This window comes from Embiotoca jacksoni, unplaced genomic scaffold, assembly GCF_022577435.1.
Source record: "Embiotoca jacksoni isolate LCO1_2020_lvr unplaced genomic scaffold, fEmbJac1.0.p SCAF_91, whole genome shotgun sequence".
Taxonomy (NCBI): domain Eukaryota; kingdom Metazoa; phylum Chordata; class Actinopteri; family Embiotocidae; genus Embiotoca; species Embiotoca jacksoni.
The window spans coordinates 268,888-290,504 of record NW_027185449.1 but is presented as its reverse complement, the minus strand read 5'-3'; the positions used below and the strand labels follow the sequence as shown (position 1 = coordinate 290,504).

The following is a 21,617-nucleotide window of genomic DNA, read 5'->3' as shown; positions in this document are numbered from 1 at the left end:
CTGAAGAACTTACGGGGAAAATATATAGTTTACTGTGAATATCCATCGTCGGGTTGAAAGGGTGAAAACAAAAATCAGCTGCAGAAACGAGCTCCATACCAAATATGCAGTTTTACGTTTGACCACAAGGGGGCGCACTGCCGTCACCCACACCGATCCAAAAAAAACCAAACACAGCTGACTTGTTTTTTTTAAATGCATTTGATCATTACTCTCGCAATTCTTTTGACGTATGTATTTATTCAAAATATTTTAAGCTAAATATAAAAAGCTAAATCACTTCCATTTATAACCAACACATTAATGACACTTCTGAAAAACATCTCTGACCATGATAACAATAATAATAATAAAAAAAGAAGCTATTATGATGTTTCTGTGCGTCTCTTCTTTTATTTGTCTTGTTTTTTTTCTTCGAAGGACTTCCTTATAATAAACAGCTTCTGAGGTCGGTGATCCTGAAGAGTAATAAATAAGCCGTGCACATAAGGAAAAGATCGCAGAAACATCTGCAGATAAAACGGCTGTTTCATTATTGCTCAAAGAGATAAATGGGAACACGGAGGGGGGGGGCGAGGACGGAGGACGGAGGGGGGGGGGGTGTAAACACTGGCTTCCTGTTGGGCCATGCTAGTGTACACAAACGCTCGCATTCAGTAATATTTATGGTTTCTGGAAAAAGCTGAAGTCATGAATCTCGGTCGTGGTTTCAGGAAGTGAGGCAAAAAAAAAAAAAAACGATCCCAGAAAAAATACCAACGTTACAGTAATTCATAAGTATTTTATTACACAAAGAAAAATTGCTATCACAAAGTTATCACGGAACATTTAGCAATAAATATGGAGTCCGTACACGACAGTAAGATGGGAGACTATGTCGGTTACTATAAAAAAAAAAAGAAAAGAAGAAGAAGAAACAAAAAAAAGATCGGACGGGTGAACACACACACACACAGAAAAAAAGAAAAAGAAAAGGACAAACAGATGATTACGAATACGTCCTCCGAGACGTCGTCATCAGGCCGAGAGCGACGTGGTTGTTTTTTTCTTTCCCCGAGTGTGTTGTTGTTGTTTTTTTTTTTACTAAATGTTTTTAAGCTCGGTTCGTCTCCACAGACGCGACTCAAAAAAAACAACAAAAAAACAACAAAAAAGAAGTTTTCTGTGCTTTCTCGTCTCGTCGGGAATATAAATGAGTGTGAAGCAGAAAAAAAACAAAAAGAAGAAGAGCAGCAGTTTCTACTCCCTGTTACAATCTCATCCAATAAAAAGGCGTACACATGTTTAGGGGGGGCCCCTCCCCTCTCCTCCTCCCACCACCACCACCACCACCACCTCCCCCCCGTCCCCCGGGGCTCCAAACAGGCCCGGCAGTGAGCGAAAGTGTCCTCATGTCCACTTTTTTTTTTTTTTTTTTTGTCTCTCTCCACTACATTTCTTCTTCTTGCCTCTCTTTCGGGTCTCCGGCTGATTTATATATTTATTTATTTATTTAGGACGGGCCTCCGCCGCCCTGGGCGTCTTGGCTGGTGGAGCCCTCCGCCGCCGGGGCTGGAGAGGCCCCCGGGTCTCCTGCAACAACAACAACAACAACAACAACAAAATAAGGGTTTTTTAAAAATTTTTTTAAACACTGGTAAAAAGTCTGTAAAAGACGGGTGTTTTATAATCGTGCACAAAAAAAAAAAAGGAGAAGGCAGCACTGAAAATGAGGATCTTGAGGAAGGAACTACGACTTCCTGCGTTAAAACGCAGTGTCAGCGTGACATGAGATTATTTCCCCAGTTTAGCTGGTTTTTGATTTATGGAGGTCGAATCGGTTGGCGCGCCATGGGAAAGTTATTTTGTTTTTTAATTTGAAGAGGAAGTCGGCAACAATGCGACGCGCGCATGCACACGCACACACACACACACACACACACACACACACACACACTGTCATATTAAGACGTCCCTGCTGTAAAGCGACTGATAGCGGCGGGAGGACGGACTGCGTGACTCATTTTTTTTGCCCTCGGTTACCGTGACGACCCGAATCGGGAATCAGGAGGTCACGCGACAAAGTAAGAGGCGACAAATGCTCGCCATCAAAACGGAGGTCGCCGGGGTTTACGGCAGGCGGGTAAGTCGTAAAAACACCGTCGCTAGGCAACCGCGGACGACGTCCGGAAGCCGCGGAGGTTGAGAAGCTGGCGAGCTACGTTGTCGTCGCGACGATGACGCGGTTATGGAGACGAACTCCACGCGACAAAAGTTACAAACACATCGGCCGAGACATCCAACGAAACGCGAACTTCCGGGCGTTCCCATACACGTCGGCAAAACACGTCAATAAAATTTGAGTTCGGACGGAATTGGTGAAATGAATTGTGGGTAAATGAAGACTTATTAAAATAGAAGATAGGGAAATTGGGAAAAGTAATAATTGGATTAAGTTTAATTTATGGTGTGAAATCAGCGCGAAGCGTGGTCCTGAAACACTTAAATAAAATACAGGAAGTATTTGGACGAAAAGTTTCAATGTCGGAAACAAAAAAAAACAACAAAAAAAAGGGAGTAAAGAGCAAAAAAGGGGACGTCGTAAAAAAAAGTATGAATGCGAATAAAATGTCAATAAAGGACATTTTAAAAGAAAACCAACATGGCCGACGCCTGGAAGGCGAGCGTCGTGTTGGTTTTTCTCGTCCCCCCGGTTTTCGCCTTTACGTTTGTTTACGGTACGTCGGGCCGAGCCTCGGCACGACGCCGGCGCTCCACCCACCTGCAGCCTTCAGGTCCATCTCCGCCAGGTCTTTGGTGAGTTCGCTGGTGCTGGCCGCCCCCGCCCCCGCCCCCGCCTCCTCCCCGCCGATGTCGGGCACGGCGTTCCTGCGGCCGGTGCGATCGCAGTTGATGAAGTCCGAGTACGACGTCTCCACGTCCATCATCTGTCCATGACCAGCGCTCTCATTACACCTGCCGGAGAGGGGAAGAACGAGGATGAGGAAGAGGAGGAGGAGGAGGAGGAGGAGGAGGAGGAGGGTGAGGAGGAGGAGGGTGTCAAAGCGTCTGCGGAGGTGTTTTCTTTTTTTTTTTTAATGCGAAGCAGCTCATAAATCAACTCGGCCGTCTTCCTCTCGGTGGTCGTGGGAGGACGCTTTTTTTTCTTTCTTCCCAACTGAATGTCTTCTTCAGCAGAATCAACAGGACGCACGGACCAAAAAACAAAGACGTTGGTTAATAAGACGGAGCGGAGAGACGAGTCCACGACCGGCAGAGACAGAAGCAATAAAAATAATTAAAAAAAAGAAGAGAGAGAATTAACGTGTTGGTAATTGTCATCTCTATTTCTGTACAGCGACGCCGACATCTGTGCTAATTGGTCGTCCTGATTACATCAGGACAAAAAAAAAAAAAAAAGAAAGGAAGGAAGTGTGGCTCTCACTGTCATCCACTTTGTCGGTCCTGTCGGTTCTTACACAGCAAAAGGAGGAGGAGGAGGAGGAGGAGGAAGAGGAGGGCTGATCAATATGGAAAGCCGGAGTGATAGAACTTGAAACCATTCATGAGGAAGAAGAAGAAGAAGAAGAAGGGGCGGAGCCACAAGGAGCCCCGGCAAGAAAAAAATAAAAATAAATAAAAGAAAGAAAAATCGAGCTCCCATTAGGTATTCATTCCTCTTCTGTTTCCCGTTTCCTCGGTCCATATTTAACTAGGTCACCGATCCTGCCAACCACTAAAGCACTATAGAGGAGTGTTGTTTTTTTTTCCTGGGAGAGGAGGGGGAAAAAAAAAAGAACAAAAAAACACCACTGCTCCAAAATATATATATATATATATATATATATATATATATATATATATATAAAAGAAGAACGAATGAAGTAGAAAAGAAAAAGGCAGAAAAACACTTTGTCGGACTGTAAAATTTCTCCTCCTGAAGGTTTTCACACAAGACGACTTCACGGTTAACTTCTCTGTCAGAAGCACGTCAACGTTTTAACCGCCGGCGAGCAGCCGTGAACCTTTTGAAAGGAAAACTCGAGAGTCGGGAGGTCCGGGAGGAAACTGGTACGAGAACGAGAGAGGAATGATAATAATACAAAAACAAACAAAAAAAAAAGAAAAAGGAGCTGGCAGCCTCGACACGCCGACCCGGAGCCGGTCTGTTCCCAAACTACTTTTTTCTTTTTTTTGCACTCACATTCTTTTAGTGTCAAAAAAAAAAAAGGGTCGCACAATTGTTTTTCTTTCCTCCGAGTGCCAAAAAGGAAGCAGCAGAGAGACCTGGGGCTGAATTATGAGGCCGCCGCCAAACGGACTTAAGCTGCAGTACCACCGAGTGCCACTAGAGGTCTCCGGCTCCACAGACTCCCCATTCAACTTCGCTCATGAAATTCTAAATCAATAAAGTTTCTTCCGTCAGTTATCTCGTGTGTTGTTAGCTAACTCCTTCCTTATTAGTTTTCTGGAGGTCCATCTGAAAATAATCACGTTATTAATTGGAAAATAAGCTTAAAAAAAAGATCCGTTTTTGGGGGCGTGTCTGTTTGATTGACAGGCCTGTGGTGCAGTCAGGTTACAGCTATCGCTGGGCGGGACGTAGTATCACCGGGTTTCCCATCAGATCCCCCGCTCCCTCCTCCCCCCTCCGTCTCGCCCAAATATGGTCACTTCCTGCTCCAAACCGATCCGAACTAGCAAAGACGGCGCCGGACGAATTCCAAACTCGAGACCAAGAATTTACTAAATTGTTGGCTGCATTCGTCATTTCAAAATAATATTGACATATAATCGTTGATTATTGCTGCATTTTTTTTTAGCCACTTAAGGATAAGTGAGCGCCGACTTTCACTCGATCCGACGAGAAACCCCGAGGACGCTAAGCCCCGCCCACCGAGGCCTGTCAATCAAACGATCACGCCCCCTAAAAACAGGCTTCTCGAGGCCAAATATCTCATTTGTGACGCAATTAGTGTCAGGAGCGACTCGCACGTTTGGCTCGTAGCCTCACGATGACATCGCAAACTGTTGTTTTATAAACTTTTTTTTTTTTTTATATATATAGTTTACAGGGATTAAACAAAAGAAGGGATCAAGTTTCACGAGGAGCAGATTTTGTTACGAAGCCAAACGAGCCGTGCGACAACAAAGAGCATCGACGTTCTCCAAAAAAAAATACAATTAACGTGTTTAAACGCGTTAAATTGAGGCTCCCGCTGTATAAAAATCGGCGTAAAGATATAGATATATGAAGCGTATCGGCGGAGAGATTTTAGAGATCGATGGAACAAACAAACGAAGCTCTTTGTTTGTCTTCCTCTTCTCCACTTTCTCACGCCGACTCCCGTCTAATTGCCATTTGTTTGTTTAATTAGTCGGCTCGCCTGCAACCCGAGGATGGAAATCCTACCCGGAGATCATTAACAGGTTTCCATGGAGGGATGATGATGATGATGTTGTTGTTGTTGTTGTTGTTGTTCTGCTCTTCGGTTCTACGCTCCTCTTTCGTTCTCCGTCTGGTCTCAGCTGCTTAATGAAATAAAAAAAAAAATGATTTTGCGTCCTCGGAGCTCACCGCGATGATGAACTTGTTTTTGTAGCGCCGGCTCGAATGACTGAAGAAGAGGAAGCTGCTGTTGTTGTTGTTGTTGTTGTTGTTGTTGTTGTTCACCCGCTGTGATTTGTATAATGCAAAATCGGGACGTGAAGGTCGCTCGTGTAGACAAATCAAATGAAGCGCCTTGTTTCTGATGACTTTAGTGTCCAAACATGACTGTGAATAAAAATAAATAAATAACAAATGAAATCTAAATTATTTAAAGAATCTTTCTCTGTATTTTGTTCTGTAAAACAAATTAAGAAAAGAAATCTACGCAGATACCGGTATATTTCTGATAGATCAGTCTGGTTGTATTTTCAATAATAATAATAATGACGACGGTTAAAGCGATGACTTTTTAAACTGCTTTTATTTTGTCGGACCAACGGTCCAAAACTAAAACTGCGATTTAAATTTTTTTTTTTTTATGGATTTCAAGAAAAAAAATACTGTTTTGATAATCAGAACTATTCAGCGATTACTTGACTATTTTGTGTTTTTCTGAAATGTTCTTTTCGTGCATTGTTGTTGTTGTTGTTTTGACCTCTCATGGCCACCGTAGCTGTAGCGCCACCATCTGGTGGGAGCAACACATTACAACTAGGCGCCAATCCAACAGTGGAAATAAGGAAGGGTGGACTATTTGATTATTATTTTTTTTTTTTTTCATTTTAATGACTATTAGAATATTCTTAAATCAGGACATGTCCTTATAAGGTTCAGTTTTAAGGATCGCGGAGGCTCAAATCTCAGAAATGGAAAATAACGTCCATAACTATGTTCTAATTAACGTTAAAAAAAAAAAAACGAACACTAAACTCACCACAATCCAGAAAATATGACTTAAAAGTTCGCGTCCCATTTACATGAAAAAAAAAAAAAAAGGCTCCTTTTATCTGACAAAACAGCATATGTGTGTGTGTGTGTGTGTGTGTGTGTGTGTGTGTGTGTGTGTGTGTGTGTGTGTGTGTGTGCGTGCGCGGGGGGGAAACTCGACACAGCTGCAGCTGGAAACACGACCACAAGACAAATGTCACAGGTGTGTATTTTCAGCCGGGACAATAACGAACCGAATCCTCAGGAGGGAAACAAAAAAAAGCAGCACACACACACACACACACACAAAAAAAGGATCGGCTGGAGAGCTTGAACTCAGATCGGCCTCTTTTCTTTCTTCCCTTCGACTTCCTGCTCCGCGTCACTTCAGGAAAAAAAAATAATAATAAAAAAAACAAAAAAAACACGAGCGACGATATCGGACACCGAAGGCTCTTTGTGGCGAGCCGTCTCCTTCACAACCCGTCGGACCACCCGTTGGACCACACTGGGCGAGAGGTGACATGTAACCGGAGAGTGTTGGTTTTTGTTTTTTGTTTTTTTTTCAGCGTGGAGATATTAGCAACAAAAGCCCTTTATAGAGATCAGCGACGGGAACATGAGTCAGCAGAGCTTCCTTACAACCATTAAGGGGACGAGAGGAGCGCCACCGAGCCTTTTAAAACCCGATTTGTGTGTAATAAACTCGCGTTATGTGCAAATAACCCGCACAAAAGACCGGCTTCCTGGACCGTCTCCGCGTCCATTAGGGGGGTGCGCCCGCCCGGACCGCTTCCAGGCTGTCGAGTCATTTCGCGGGTAATTATTGACGAGGCAAGAAAAATAAATAAATAAATCAGATTGGGGAATGAAGGTCGTCTGCTGGTCAGATTTTCCACTGAAGTTTATTAGTTTGGTCAATAAAACGCTGAGAATGAATAATATGTGTTTTTCTATGTGAGGATTTGACTCTTTTAATGTCAGACGTGAACAGGAGGCTTTTTTAATTTTTCTTCCACTAAAACTTCCAGAAAAAAGACGATTAATCTGTGAATCAATTCCACAAATTGATGATAAAAAAAAAGTAAGATCTGAAACGGTCCTAAAACAATAAAAAGATTTGGTTTCCAGGGATGTAAAGCAGAAAATAAAAGCCAAACAAGAAAAGCTGTGTTTGGTTATTTTTGCTTGAGAATATGGTGAATTATTTTCCAATGAGTTAAATCAGTTAAAAAGGACTTTTTAGCTCTAATAAAAAAACAAAATACAAAACACGCCTTCCTGAAACGAAAGAATACAACAACCTCCAATGCAGCTTAAAGCTCTTGTGGTCTAAATAGATGAAGTCAACAACAACAACAACAACAACAACAACAAGCTGCGTGTCTTACCAAAGTACTGAAAAAGCGCCTCGGACGTGTTCGCCCGGATCCGTTCGGCCCTTCGGTGCCGAGTGTGTCGCGCCTCGGGGTCCGTTCGCCCTCCCACCACCCCCCCCCCCACCCCCCCCACCACCACCACCACCCAACACCCCCCACCCTCCCACCCCGCCCGTCCGACGAGGTCTGTTCACATGATGTCAGCAGCTGCTCGGCTGAAACCACTTCAAGGCACGAGGGAGCCGCACTTCCTCGTCGGCATTGTTTTTCCTTCCCCCGGTTCTTCCTCTCATAAATAAATAAATAATCATTTAAAAAAAAAAAAGCCGGTCGTCCCGTCCAGTTGTGGTGCATACCACCCAATCGACCCCCCCGTATCCTTCCTCCTCTTATGGGACCTATAAAAGCCGGGTGTGAAGATCTAATTTCCCCCCGGTGAAGTGAATATTGCAGCTTTATTTGTTGTTTTTTTTACACTGTACACATTTTACACTGTTAAAAGTTTTCCCTGCAGTAGAGACCAGCAAATCTCTGCAACTTCGAAAGAGTTGGGTTTTTTTTTTAACGACCTCTTGTGACACGTTGAAGTCAGTAACTGTGTTCAGTTAGACATTCGTACGTATTTAATTATTTGTATGGTCATTAAAAAGGGCCAAAAAAAAATTAAATAACATGTTAAATAGGAAAGACTGATCAAATTTTTTTTTTTTTAATTTAAGAAATGTGAGGTCACCAACAGGTCACATGACCAAAGTTAATGTTACGGCACGACCGCGGCATTGTGGGTAAAATGTAATTTAATTTGTTCATATTAATGTGTGTATTGTTGTTGACGTGCGTTTACCTCGACTACGTGTTGCAGTTTGACTGATTTATCGCTTTTTTTTAAAAAAATTTTACGCTAACACGTGTGAGCCGAGGTGACCAAAGAGAGAGCGCGCCAATAAAAATCGTGAAAAAGACTTCGGTGTGATGCGTGGCCGTTATTTGTCAGACCCCTGCAGGAAATCGTAGCGATCGCAATAATCAACGCAAAATCAAGCGAGCAATTTTTTTAAATTCCCACGTCATCAGCACAAGCTGTGCTGAACGTATTAACGGCATAAAGTAAAGTCTTTTCAAATAAAAACTTGCTTGCGGGGTTTGCGGAAAATGTGACCTTCACAATAAAATGTTCTGATTTACTTATTATTAATGGAAGTGATTATATGTTATTGTATGCTAAAATCACTTTATACCCGCAAGTTGTAAGAGACTGCACGTTGTTTCTGTGCATACAGTCGGCCTGTGTGTCGAGTTAACGTTAATTAAAAAGCACCTGAAGCTCTTATTTTGAAGGCTGACGTAGTCGTTGTTTCTATATTACAGTCACAGACTGTCTGCCCCCCAAAAAACTGTGGAGAGTAACAGTACATAACTACGGATGTTTTTATTTTATTTCAATCTGAATATTTTCATTCTGAACTTGCAATTTTTTTTCAAATTCCAGCAAAAAAAAAAAAAAAACGCACTTAAAACTGGGCGAATTACATTGCAATTTTTTCCGTACAGCCACCGCAAAAAGGGATATATTTTATTTTAATCACAAAAAAAAAATTTTTTTTTAAAATAATGAAATCCTGGAGGGACCGTTTTAAAGTTTCAGACTTCCTACCGAGTCACAATTTCCCATCTTCTCTGTCAGACATGCAGACTTATCGCCGATAGCAACTGGACACTCGATGCAATTTTTCCATCTCCGGCGATACAGAGACCGACCACCGCCACTCTCGCGTAATTGCCGTCCTAAACGAGCGTGCCGATCTCCGACGCCCCCGAAGGCATCACGAACAAACTGGGCGGCGAGAGACGAGAAGCCTGACCGGCGCTATCAGAGTCAGGCTGGAAAAAGCCTTTGAGTGAACTAATGAATAAAAGAAAAGGAGCCGGGGCGAGGCCAAAATAAAAAAAAATCAATCCGGCCCTGAGAGATGATCTGGGGAGGCCCAGAGAGGAAGAAGAGGAGGAGGAGGAGGAGGAGGAGCGTTGTGATTTCCCACTTAAAAAGTCAGAGCACTTTGCAGATCAATTCGTTGGAGAAAAACAGACGTATGAACGGCTTTGGTTCAAAATTTTATATCCACCATTAAAACAACTACAACAACAACAACAACAACAAAAGTACTCCCACACTGATTACTGCAAGAAATTCCCACATTTTCTAAATCTGGACGAAGAGGAAGAATTTTTGGCCATTTTCTTGCTCAGAAAATAAAAAGTGAAATGATTGATTTAATTATCATGTTAATTGCCAATTACTTTTCTGTCAATCAAAGAGTTACTGCCGCTATAATACAGCTGAATCGTCTGAAGACATTTGATTGGAAAACTGTTTATATTACGAGGACAACCAATTAAAATATAACATTGTAGCTGCTATTTAGGTTTAAACTAAAATATATTAAATCATGTTATATATTATATTATATAAATGATATGAAAATAGAAAACTAGAAAAAAGACTAATGCTGGAAAATTTGATTAAATACTTTTACTTTGAAAATATGCTTTGCAGGACATCTGGCCGACGACATTGTCCTCCTTTATTTACCAAAATCGGATCCAAATGTTCGTTAGCTCTAAAAGCCGTTCTGTTTTTCGGTCTGGCTTTCCCTTGTTTTCATCCATCTGTGGCCACGTTGCGTGGGCACGTCTACTCGCGTATGTCCGTCGTGTGCGGGATTTTGATGATGTGATTAAATGCTTATGAGATTACGCTACAAAACAATTCCCCCACGGAGACGAATAAAGTTCTTATTTCCTGCATCTAAAATTACACCGATGTTCTCTAAATGTCCACTGCACTGCTCGCATTTTTTTTTTTTTTTTAACTAGAAAATCCAGTGTCCGTCCGTCACCCCCCCCTCCCCCCCAACCACCGGCTTTTAATTTGAAAAGTCGCTGCGTTCAGCTGGAACTTTAAAGTTATAAACCTAATTTATGAGCACCCGTTTCTTTCCAGCTCAGTGTTGAGAGTCTCTGCGGTGTTTCTGTCCTCTGACCTCTGTGTGTCTCACTGTGGGCGGGGCTTAAACCTCTGCTGCACTCGTCCACTCGTGAATCGATCGGGTCGATGGCGTCGTTCCCCTCGGTCAAGTTAACGAATTATAAATAAAAAAAATAAATAAAAAAATGATGAATTTGATCACCAAATATACCTCGGCGGCCCGGCCAAGAGGGTCCATGCGTGGGAAACATGTTCAAACCTTCAGCCATCTACTCGTTTACAGCTTTTAGAAAGAAAAATAACGCTGTCGTCATGGCGACTTCAAATATATTCTAACAAAATGTTTTCTTTTGTCCAACCAACAGTCAAAAAAACTCAAAATATATTCCGTTTACCGTCACTGAAGACCAAGAACACAATAAATTATTCACATATAAGAAGTTGGTTTGTTTTTTGCCGATTTGTTTAAAAGCTTCCTTTACTTACTAAAACAGCTGCAGTTTTTCTGTCAGCTGACAATCGACAGAATCGACTGTTTGGTCAAAAAAAAAAATCAAAGGAAAGGGAAGGAAAGTACAAAACTAAGGACAGAGTATGTTGAGAAAATTAAAGAGTGTTGATGGCTTTCTAACAAAACAAAAACAAAAAAAAAAACCTCTGGATCTTTCTCTTCTTCCAGGCGGGGCCGAGATCCTCCTCTTCCTCTTCCTCCTCCTCCTCCTCGCCGCTGCAGGAACTTCAGGCTGCAGTGGCTCGGAGGGATTTAGGAGGTCAGAGATGCAGCGAAGTGCTCAAAGCAACATGATCCCCGCTGGTCAGAAAAGAAAATCGATGGCAAACTTTAAGGTTAAATGTCTCGGTGAGGAAGGTCTTCTCCACTTTGTTCTGCAGGCTGTTAAAACAACCGTCTCCCGCCTGCTGCAAGTGTCTGCACAGCTGATGCTGCAGACGGCAGCACAGAAACACACTCCAATCCACAGACTGTGTGTATGGAATAAAAAACAACAACACGCAAAAAAAAAATAAAAAAAAATGGATGCAGCCTAACGTGACGTCACCCTCCTGAAGTTCAGTCTGAGGTGTCCAACTGGGACGGCATCCCGCCTGTCACTCAAAGCAGCCCGCCCTTATTCATGCAGAGCTTTAAGCTTTAATGCAACTTAAACAGAGTTTGAAAAAAAAATTAATAATTATAATTCACCTTCTGCACAGTTGATGTTAAATAAGCTGCAGGACGTAAACGTGTTTATACAATTTTAACGTACAAGAGGAGTGACTCGATTTTTAGGAGTCGGCCTCGAGTGGCCACCGGAGGAACTGCAGCTTAAGTAAACATACAAATCCAACACGACACGACGCAAAGAGAAGCTACAACTATGACACTGTCAGACTCATGATGGACAATAAAAACAACAACAACAACAACTATCAAAATCAATGCAGGAAAACCGGAGATTTTCTTCTTTCTTATTTCAAGCATTCCTCTTTCAAAAGCTGCCGCCAACATTACCCACAAGGCAACTTGATACGAAATGTATCTTGGATGGAAGGGCCGAAAAAAAATTTAAAAAATGAAATTTATTTTACAGAAAATTAACATTCCGCATCGTAAATAAACGTAAACACGACTTTGAAGTGCCAGTCGTTTTGCACTTCTTTTTTTTTGTTGTTTTGCACAAGCTTGTTCGTGGGTCAAACTTGGCCCGCGGGCCCCCAAACTGGCCGGCTCTGACACACGACCGCTGCGGTCGATGCGTAACATCAGCGGAGTTCCCCCTTTAAAAAAAAGAAAAAAGCTCAGTTACGTCACGGTACTACTCCCTGACTGGACGCAGCGACTTCCTGGAATCACCGCCGGTTGCCCCGGACAACGCACGCGGGTGACGTCTGCAGCAGTGAAATAACAGAAAGCTGGAAAACAACGTGGTTTTTTTTTTTCTCTTCCTCTGAATACGTCTAATTAAAGCAGACGATTCTCCTCTGTAGGAACCCAAAATGTCACACACACACACACACACACACACACACACACACACACACACACACACACACACACACACACACACACACACACTTTGTTAATCCACTAAGTCGTCTCATCTATTGAACAGATGGCAGAATTAAACAACACGGAGGAGACGGACGACGCTTCATCTACGGACTCCGCTTCCCTCCTTTCGTCGGCTCGATCGATCGATACCGACGCCATCGTAACGTTACCGAACGTTCACACGGCGAGGAACGTCACACACACGCACACACACACACACACACACACACACACACACAGTCCAGGATCAGGTGTCCATCTCTGGAGATATTAAATGTTCAACACTCTGTCCTGTGGGAGTGTGTGTGTGTGTGTGTGGGGGAGTGTGTGTGTGTGTGTGTGTGTGTGGGAGTGTGTGTGTGTGTGTGTGTGTGTGTGTGTGTGTGTGTGTGTGTGTGTGTGTGTGTGTGTGTGTGTGTGTGAGATCGATCAGCGCTTCACAGGCTAGAAAGAGAAGAAGAAGCGGCGAAGCCGTCAAGGCCTCGAGCTGTAAAGGGAATCCCCCAGCTGCTCTGTGTGTGTGTGTGTGTGTGTGTGTGTGTGTGTGTGTGTGTGTGTGTGTGTGTGTGTGTGTGTGTGTGTGTGTGTGTGACTGGTTTTCATCAACCCTCCCAGTGATTCACAGCTGACTCAGGAGCAGGTGGTTCAACTCAACTGCAAAAATGAGACCGCGACAACAAAAACACACGAAGAATAAAAAACAACACATTCTCACGTCTCCCAACTTGCTCGTTTTAGCGTCTCGTCATTCGAGACTCTTCGCAGGCCGGCCGTCCTGTTACACAAACAAAATGTGTCAGAGGAAACGGATTTCATATCGGAGGCTGGATATCGTCTCTCGGGGGATAAAAGAGAGTAAAAGAGTCAAAATAAATCAGGACTGTAAATGGGACGTTTACGTATAAATGAACGAGTCCACACGATGCTATTAAATCCATTAATCTCTCCGTGTAGTCGTATTTTTACATCTGTTGTCATTTTCCAGCCGTCGCCATCTTGTTTTGTTTTTTTGGAGCCAGACGTGACCATATTTGGACGAGTTGGGGAGGAGCTATGATTGACGGTAAATAAAAGATGGACGTAGCTTCTTGATCTGAAAAATGAAGCAAAGTGTCTTCAGCTGCAATACCACCGAGTGCCACTAGAGGTCGGCTCCAAGGAAGCCTCCATAGACTCCCATTCAACTTCTCTCATCAAATACAAAGTCGATAAAATGTCCCCATCAGTTATTTCGGTGTTGTTAGCTAAAGTCGCTTCTTCTTATTAGTTTTCTGGAGGTCCATCTGAAAATAATCCCGTCAATAATTAGATATTAGGCCTGAAAAGGCGGTATGTTTTTGGGGGGGGCAGGTCTATTTGATTGACAGGCCTGTGGAGTCAGGTTTCCGCTGTTGGTGGGCGGGGCTTAGTGTCAAGATTCCCCACTTGGTCACTTCTGGCTCCAAAACGTCAAGATGGCGCTGGTCCAAATGTTGAACTCGTGGCAATTTACCGACCGATGAGTGACATCACAGTCGTTTGCCACTATGCCCTGCCCACTTATAACCTGAAGGCACCCCAGGCCCTGTCAATCAAACCATTTACAATAAACTATCTTTGGGCTTCAACGTTGTTATTAGTTATGATGTTTCGCTCTATTTGACATTTTATCAGCCACAGAATGAATCTATTCACCGAGAAAAGAATCTGCAGACGAACCAATGATGATAATTGTAGTTATTTTGCAGCATGAATCTCAACAGGCTTTCACAAAATAAAAAAATACATTTATTTCTTTATAAATTTACTGGCAGCGATTTGAATGAATATTGTTTATCCAAACAAACATCTTCAGGTTTTCAGCTCTTTAAATGTGGTCCGCTGTTTTATTTCTGAGACATTAAAGACAGCCGAAGATGAGACCTGGGAACAAATTCATAATTGATATTTCATAATGACCTCATACACTGAATATTTTATGTCTGAATGCCAATAAAATCCTGAAAATGCTCATTTTGTAAATATTCAGACTTAAGAAGCTGCAGCTAATTCATATTTGGTATTTGCGCTTGAAAAATTGATTCAATCAATTAATTAAATATCGAAATAAAGCCGAAACAATTAGTAGATGAGTCGAATGAATTGGGGACAGTTTTGATGATCAATTATCGCAGATGTTTAATTCCCTGGTTTTTCTGCTTCTAGGGGATTTGCTGCTTTTTTTTTCTAATGCAAATAATTAAAAGAAAATGGAATATGTTTGATCATAATAAATATAATGGATGTATTGCTCGTGTTATTATCAGTTTTAAAGCAGACGTTTTAGATTTTTTTGTTGTTGTTGTTTGTCACAAAACTCAAGAAAAATTGAATTGGAGACATTTTAAGTTAAAGAATAATTTATGTCGACGGATGAATTGATGACTTGTTTTGGGCCGTGATTAGTCCTCGTCGGGTTTCGTTCCCCGAAGTCCTCGGGTCGTCGCCGGGCTCGCGTCCTATCTCTGAACCGCAGACGGTCGTCACGGCGACGTGTGGCTCTGGATAAACTGTCCGTTCTGTCTGCTCCGGTTCTACGGACGGCTTCTATTTACGTCCACACATTTAACGACACGAGACCTCGGCAGGAAGCAGGTGGTTTGTTTGCCCGTGTTGTTTATGGCCTGTATCGTTTTTTTCCCAGCCGCACACACACACACACACACACACACACACACACACACACACACACACACACACACACACACACACAGAGACATAAACACACACCAGCAGCTGAACGAGACCCTTGAGCTGACGAGGAGGAGGACGACGAGGAGGAGGACGAAGCAAGGGCGAGCGGCGGGAGGTGTGTGGGGGGGTGATGGCGCTAAAGAAGGAGGCTGGGTGGGGTGATGAGGGGGGGGAGGCATAAACAAATGAGAAGATGAGGAAAGGATGGAGAGCAGATGAGGACGAGAGGGAAGGAAAAAAAAAAAAGGAGGAGGATGAGGAGGAAGAGCTGCAAGAGAAGGAATGCATGCGTGTTTATTGTGCTTTCTAAATAAAGCAGTGACATCACACACTACTTGTTTTTTTTTGAGGGGGGAGGAGGGGAACTTGTAGACAAATTTACAACAGAAGATCTGAGTTTGCTTGACCTGCACCACCTGTTAAAGAGGGATTTACCCACAACTCCCTGCAACCCTCCCCCTCCTCCTCCTCCTCCTCTTCCTCCTCCTCAGACATCAAACATACTTCAACGAAGGTGGAAGACTTATTTTACTGAAGTAAAAGTCCTTTATTGTCACCGTGCAATAAAGATTCCAAAGAGAACATAAAAATAGTAAAAAAATAAATAAATAAAAAATAAAAACGCTTATTACGAAACCAATTTCCGAATATTTTTGTCTTCACTAACAATAATCACAATGCTGTTTAGGACGTTTATGTGGCCACAAACAAGTTTAATGAGATGATAAAGGGAAAAAAAATACTTCAACAAAAATTTTAAACGTGCCACAAAAGTTGAAGTTGAACCTGTTTAAAAACGCTGTTGCTAGGCGACGGCAACATGGACGGCGACTAGAAGCCACAGAGGCTAGCGATTCAGCGAGCTAACAGGCGGGATAACGTAATGCAGGAAACGCGAAAGGCACCGAGGGAAAAAGAAGGAAGGTCAAACGTTTTCCTCGGACGTAGCCGATTATCCAAGTTACGAAGACGAACTCCACGCGACTTAAATTGCAAGATATTAGCTCAACATCCGACAACAAAGTGAAGAACTAAAAAAAGGTTGAACTTAAGAATCGACCGTATTTTCTAATAGTTATTGAATGTTTTGTACGTAAAGTCTTAATCTGAAATGCAACTACAAGCTCGAGAAGTCAGAGTTGAATAAAAAAAAAGGATTAAAAACAAATCCATGAATAAGTACGCGATGCTCCATGTTGCACTATTTACTCATGATTAGAGCTTCGGGACGGGCCATTGAACTGTGACAGTTTATCCTGCGGTAATAATTAAATGCAGCTATTAACCTCCCATCCGATGAATTATCTTCTTACTTTGAAAAGTGGATCAAATAAAAAGCGGTGTCTAAAAGGACGAAGATCACGCCGGTTCCTTTTTATACCCTGCAGGGATATTTTTTTTTTTTTTTTTTTTTTTTTTTTGGTTTACAGTTCACTGATTTTAATTCACGACACAGAGCTTGAAAAAAAGAAAAGAAAAAAGGAGTTCATCTAAGATGATTCATTTTTTTTCCACAGAGAGAGATTCTCATCAAATCATCTTTCACCTCTTTCATCTTTCAGTCAAAAAAAAAGGTATCTTTCTTTTCTTTTTTTTTTTACAAAAATATATATATTTTTTTATATAATAAGGCTTGATTAAAAAAAAAAAAAAAAAGATTTACAGTCTTATAAATGTAGGAGCTGCAGGTTGGTAGACTTTAACCAAAAGGTTAAAAAAATCTCTTGCTCCAGCTGGGCTTAAAATACATGTATTTAGATATGTGGTCAGTTTGTTTTTATAGTGATGGCTGTATATTCCAGCTGTGACCCGGTTTAACAAAACAACAACAACAAAAAAGGAACCGTCCCCAACTTGGGACATTTTTTGTTTTGCCCACATATGGTCAAGAGACGTCGTTTCCATCCGAGTCTGAACGTATGACCGCCGGCGGCAGTGCCAAGAGACGCATCTGTGTTTTTTTTGCGGTCGCTGAAGTATCGGCGTCCTGCTTCTGTTAGTCACAACTGGTTTGTCTTCACTCGCCTGCTTCTTTAAAACAAAACAAAAAATAAGCTGTTCTCTGCAGCGTCTCCTTCAAATATTCCACCAACAGATCTACCTCGACTTTGATATCGGTTCCTGAAGGACACAAAATCCACTTTAAAGAGAAAGAAAATGACACGTTTAAATGATTTTCATGCACTTTAGAGGGGGAGAGTGTAACCCAGGTCTTTTTTTGTTCTTTTTTTTTGTAGCTACAAGTGACAGACGCGACCATTTTTTGAGGCCTATTTTCAAATTAATGACGGGATTATTTTAATCTGGAAGAGGGAATTTTATCGAATGACATCGGGAAAACTTTAAAGCTTCAAGAAGATGGGGTTTTTTTTGGAGGGGGGGGGCGGGGGGCGTGTCTGTTTGATTGTCTGTTTTGATTGACAGGCCTGTGGTGCAGTCAGGTTACCGCTATTGATGGGCGTAGTATCGTCAGGTATCCAATCAGATCCACCGCTTGCTCCCCCCTCCCCCTCAGCTCGTCCAAATATGGTCACTTCCTGCTCCAACTTCGAATTTGTATGAAATAAATTGAATGGGAGTCTTTTTGGAGCCGACCTCTAGTGCCGCTCGGTGGTATTGCAGCTTAAGGCACTTCAGCATTAGCCTCATTTTTCAAACCCGCCGTCGCGACCGGACGCAATCTCGGAAGAAATCTAGGGAGGCGTTCGGACCGACTCCGAGAATAGATTTCTATATTTAGTCGCGTGCAACGTCCTTAATGCAGAAATGAGCCTCGAATGTGGCTGCTTCAGATTTAAGGTCAGTGGCTCTCCGTTTGAGAGGACATTAAAAACACACTGGGAGGGGGGCGGGGGGGGGGAGACTGGTTTAAGCAGGACGGGGATAAAGACAGAAGCTGTCTGGCAGGATCTGATGACCACTTACGGACAAAAAAAAAAAAAAAAGAAGTGCAGAGTGGGCTTTAAACGCGAGCGTACGGGGGGCCGGATGTGTCCAGAACGGCGTTTTTTTGTGTTGACGGGAGCAGATCCGACTCGTTGTTCACCCGAAGGGACGGAGGAGAGTTGTGAAGAGCGTCGGTCGCGCAGCGCTGCAGATAAAAACCGCACTGGCATGACCTGATTACTCACCGATCTAACCGAGCGCCGTGGCACAAGATTAGAAAGCTCACCGAGAAATACAATAAAATAAAAAACAGGGGGGGGAGGGAGGGAGGGAGGGAGGGAGGCGGGAGGCAAACGATGAAGCACGTTAATTCTTAAAAATGGTAAGTGGTTGCGCTGCTTCGGCAAACGGGAGTGAAATTCAGATGGATCTCTGCAGGGCTCTGAGTCCAAGGTCAGCAGGGCATGTGTGTGCGTGTGTGTGTGTGTGTGTGTGTGCGTGCGTGTGTGTGTGTGTGTGTGTGCGTGTGTGCGTGTGTGTGTGTGTGTCTCTCGAGTAGTAAGGAGGGTTTTCTAGCGTCGCTGCTCTCTGGCTGCTCTCCAGACCCCCTTTTAGGCCATTTTGACAGAAAACAGACCATATTTGGTTTTGCTGGTACGAAGCAGAAGAAGAAAAACACACATGTGACAGGAGACTACGCGCACACACACACACACACACACACACACACGCACACACACACGCACACACACACACACACACGCACACACACTGCACAATTTCATCAGGTGGGTCTAACCCTCTGTGACATGTGGAAAATATAGGTGTTTTTAAGTGAGAATATTTTTCCTCTGGAGTGAAGCTGAATCACTATTTTCATTTTTCCGAGCAAAAAAAACAAATAAATAAAAATCATCAAATGTGATTTTTGTTTTAAGCTCCAAAATGTAAAAGATTTCCTGGATTTCTTTGTCTTACGTGACAGTAGGGAGAAAATCTAGCATCACAATCGAGTTCACAATGTCACCAGACAAAATGTAAATAATATGAATCATTGTATTTATTATTATGTTTTATTCCCCCACAGCTTTACACCCTGGTGTTGTATGTTTATAAGACAACACAGGTGACAGTTCCTCCCTGAAATCAGTGCAAATCAGACGCTCACAGTTTTGTTTGTTAAGCTTGTCCTTGTCGAGACCCCCCCCCCCCCCTTCCTCCCTTTTTCTTTATTTCTTTTATTCTGGTTTCCGATGCTACCCCCCCTCCCCCCCCCAGCTTCATCAGAAAAAATGTCGAAGCTCTGCGTAGCCGATAAACAAAAACAAAAAAACCCCCAAAAACAGCACCACAGGCTCCGGCAGGAAGCCAGTGTTTATTTTCACCAGTGCTCGTGCCCAGTGAGGCTGGCACTTGCCCAGCAACACTCATGCAAAGCAAGGGGAGTGTGTGTGTGTGTGTGTGTGTGTGTGTGTGTGTGTGTGTGTGCGTGTGTGTGCGTGGGGGGGGGGTCCTAGGCTGCCTGCACCCCCTCCCTCTCCCCCTCCCTTCGCCCCACCACCCCTCAACCAGCCTCCATCCAAACCTCTTTCTTTTTTCAAACAAGATGCACCATCAGGGCTGCTGCTGCTTCACTCAGCTGCCATGATGCTTTTACAGTCAGGAGAGAAGAAGTTGATTTTTGTGCGTGTGTGTGCGTGCGCGTGTGCGTGTTTGACAGAGGAGGGAGGAGAAAGAAAGAAAGAAAAAAAAAAGCACAGTTGATGATGAGATGATGAGATGAGAGGCTTTCAAAAGCATCATTAGCTGCACTGAATGCAGCAGTGTAACGTGTGGGAGGGACGTTGCACGGCAAGCCCTCCAAACTGTGCACGCGCGCGCGCGCGCGCCACACACACACACACACACACTAACAATGCACGCAGAATAATGGACACACTTCAATTGCCTCGAGGAATAAAAAAAAAAAAAAAAGAGGAAGAGAAATGTGAATAGCATTAACATTCATGCAGGTTGACCCCGGAGGAGACGCAGGCGGAATATATGTGTGTGTGTGTGTGTGTGTGCGTGGGTGCGTGCGTGCGTGAAGAAAGATGTATTGTCTCGTTGGTCGCGGGTCCGGCTGGAAAAATGACTCGCTGAAATCATGGAGAAAGCCGCTCGTGACGAGCTGCTCCCACTAACGTTTTTTTTTTAATTTATTTATTTATTTGTGGGGTTTTTTTTATTTTATTTTTTTTTAATGCGCGTGCAAATAGCTGCGTTCAAATCCAACAGACAAGAGGTAAGAGCACTCACCTCGGTCGCGTCGCCTCCTGCTATCCACTTATTACAATGGAAATTGAACACCATGGATCTCCGGTTAAGTTTCCTGGCAGTCGGACAAAAAAAACGCAGCGCGCCGAGCCGAGCCGAAGCTGAAGCTCGTGCGCGTTAAGGAAATAATAATAATAATAATAATTAAAAAAAACAAAAACACCGGAGACGGAGAAGAGTCCTTAAAGCCTGAACGGTGGTGGTGTTTTTTTTCTTTTTCTTTCTCCGTCTCCTTCTCTCAGGGTACCGACGGCAAACAACGAGCACACACACGTACAAAAAAAAAAAAAAAAAAAAAAAAGCTTGTGTCTTCAAACAGCTGTTTTTCCAAAATGGAGTTAGTCGTGTCTGAGCCAATCGGAGCGCAGCAGCGGAGGCTCCCCGCTCCTCCTGTGGGCTGGAGCCGAAACCACGCACGGGTCCACGGGGTGGGTTTTTTTTTTTTTTTTTTTTTTAAAGGATGAGTCTTTGTTAGCTTTTCATGTCACTGCAGCTTTATTTAGCTGCACATCAAAAACCAGCAGACACTTCATAAGAGGAGATTTCCACGCGCAGGGGAAACTCCCGCAGGGTTTGTTTGTTCAAACTGTTGAATCCATAACGAAGGAAATATTCTGCCAGTTTATTATGCACGCCTGGTTGATACGGCCCAATTTTCATCAAATGTTTTAATATTCATTTTTTTTGTTGTTGTTGATGAGGTGTGGATTTATTCACTGCACATGATTCACAATTAAAACACAACTAGTAAATCATTTTTCACTGTTTACGACTAAAAAAAAGGAGCAGGGAGGAGAAAAATCTGATTTTGCACGACTTAAAACATTTTAAAAAAAATAAATAAACTAAAACATCTTATTTTATTTGTATCATTCTCGTAATCTATTTAAT

The 21,617-nt window shown here is 42.9% G+C and overlaps 1 protein-coding gene across 4 annotated transcripts; it reads right to left on the bottom strand.

The window, feature by feature from the left end:
- Positions 1-766: 766 nt before the first annotated feature.
- Positions 767-21,021, bottom strand: pkig (protein kinase (cAMP-dependent, catalytic) inhibitor gamma). Of its 4 annotated transcripts, none has more exons than XM_069141830.1 (4): positions 20,709-21,021; positions 5,393-5,508; positions 2,762-2,955; positions 767-1,572 (listed from the first exon to the last, which is right to left on the bottom strand). In XM_069141830.1, the coding sequence occupies exons 1-4, from the start codon at positions 20,760-20,762 to the stop codon at positions 1,493-1,495; spliced, it is 444 nt and encodes a 147-aa protein (XP_068997931.1). In that variant the 5' UTR covers positions 20,763-21,021; the 3' UTR covers positions 767-1,492. The 4 variants fall into 4 exon arrangements, with proteins under 4 accessions (XP_068997931.1, XP_068997932.1, XP_068997933.1 ...); XM_069141831.1 differs by lacking the exon at positions 20,709-21,021 and adding an exon at positions 7,789-7,868; XM_069141832.1 differs by lacking the exon at positions 5,393-5,508 and having other exon boundaries at positions 20,709-21,018.
- Between the last annotated feature and the right edge of the window lie 596 nt (positions 21,022-21,617).

Bases quoted from the DNA above. Each gene is read 5' to 3' on its own strand.
- pkig (XM_069141830.1), bottom strand. From the start codon at position 20,762: ATGGTGTTCAATTTCCATTGTAATAAGTGGATAGCAGGAGGCGACGCG. The intron at 5,509-20,708 runs GTGAGTGCTCTT...TTCATTAAGCAG, and splicing joins CAGGAGGCGACGCGACCGAG to CTGAGACCAGACGGAGAACG. The intron at 2,956-5,392 runs GTAGGATTTCCA...CCTCTCCGGCAG, and splicing joins AACCTGTTAATGATCTCCGG to GTGTAATGAGAGCGCTGGTC.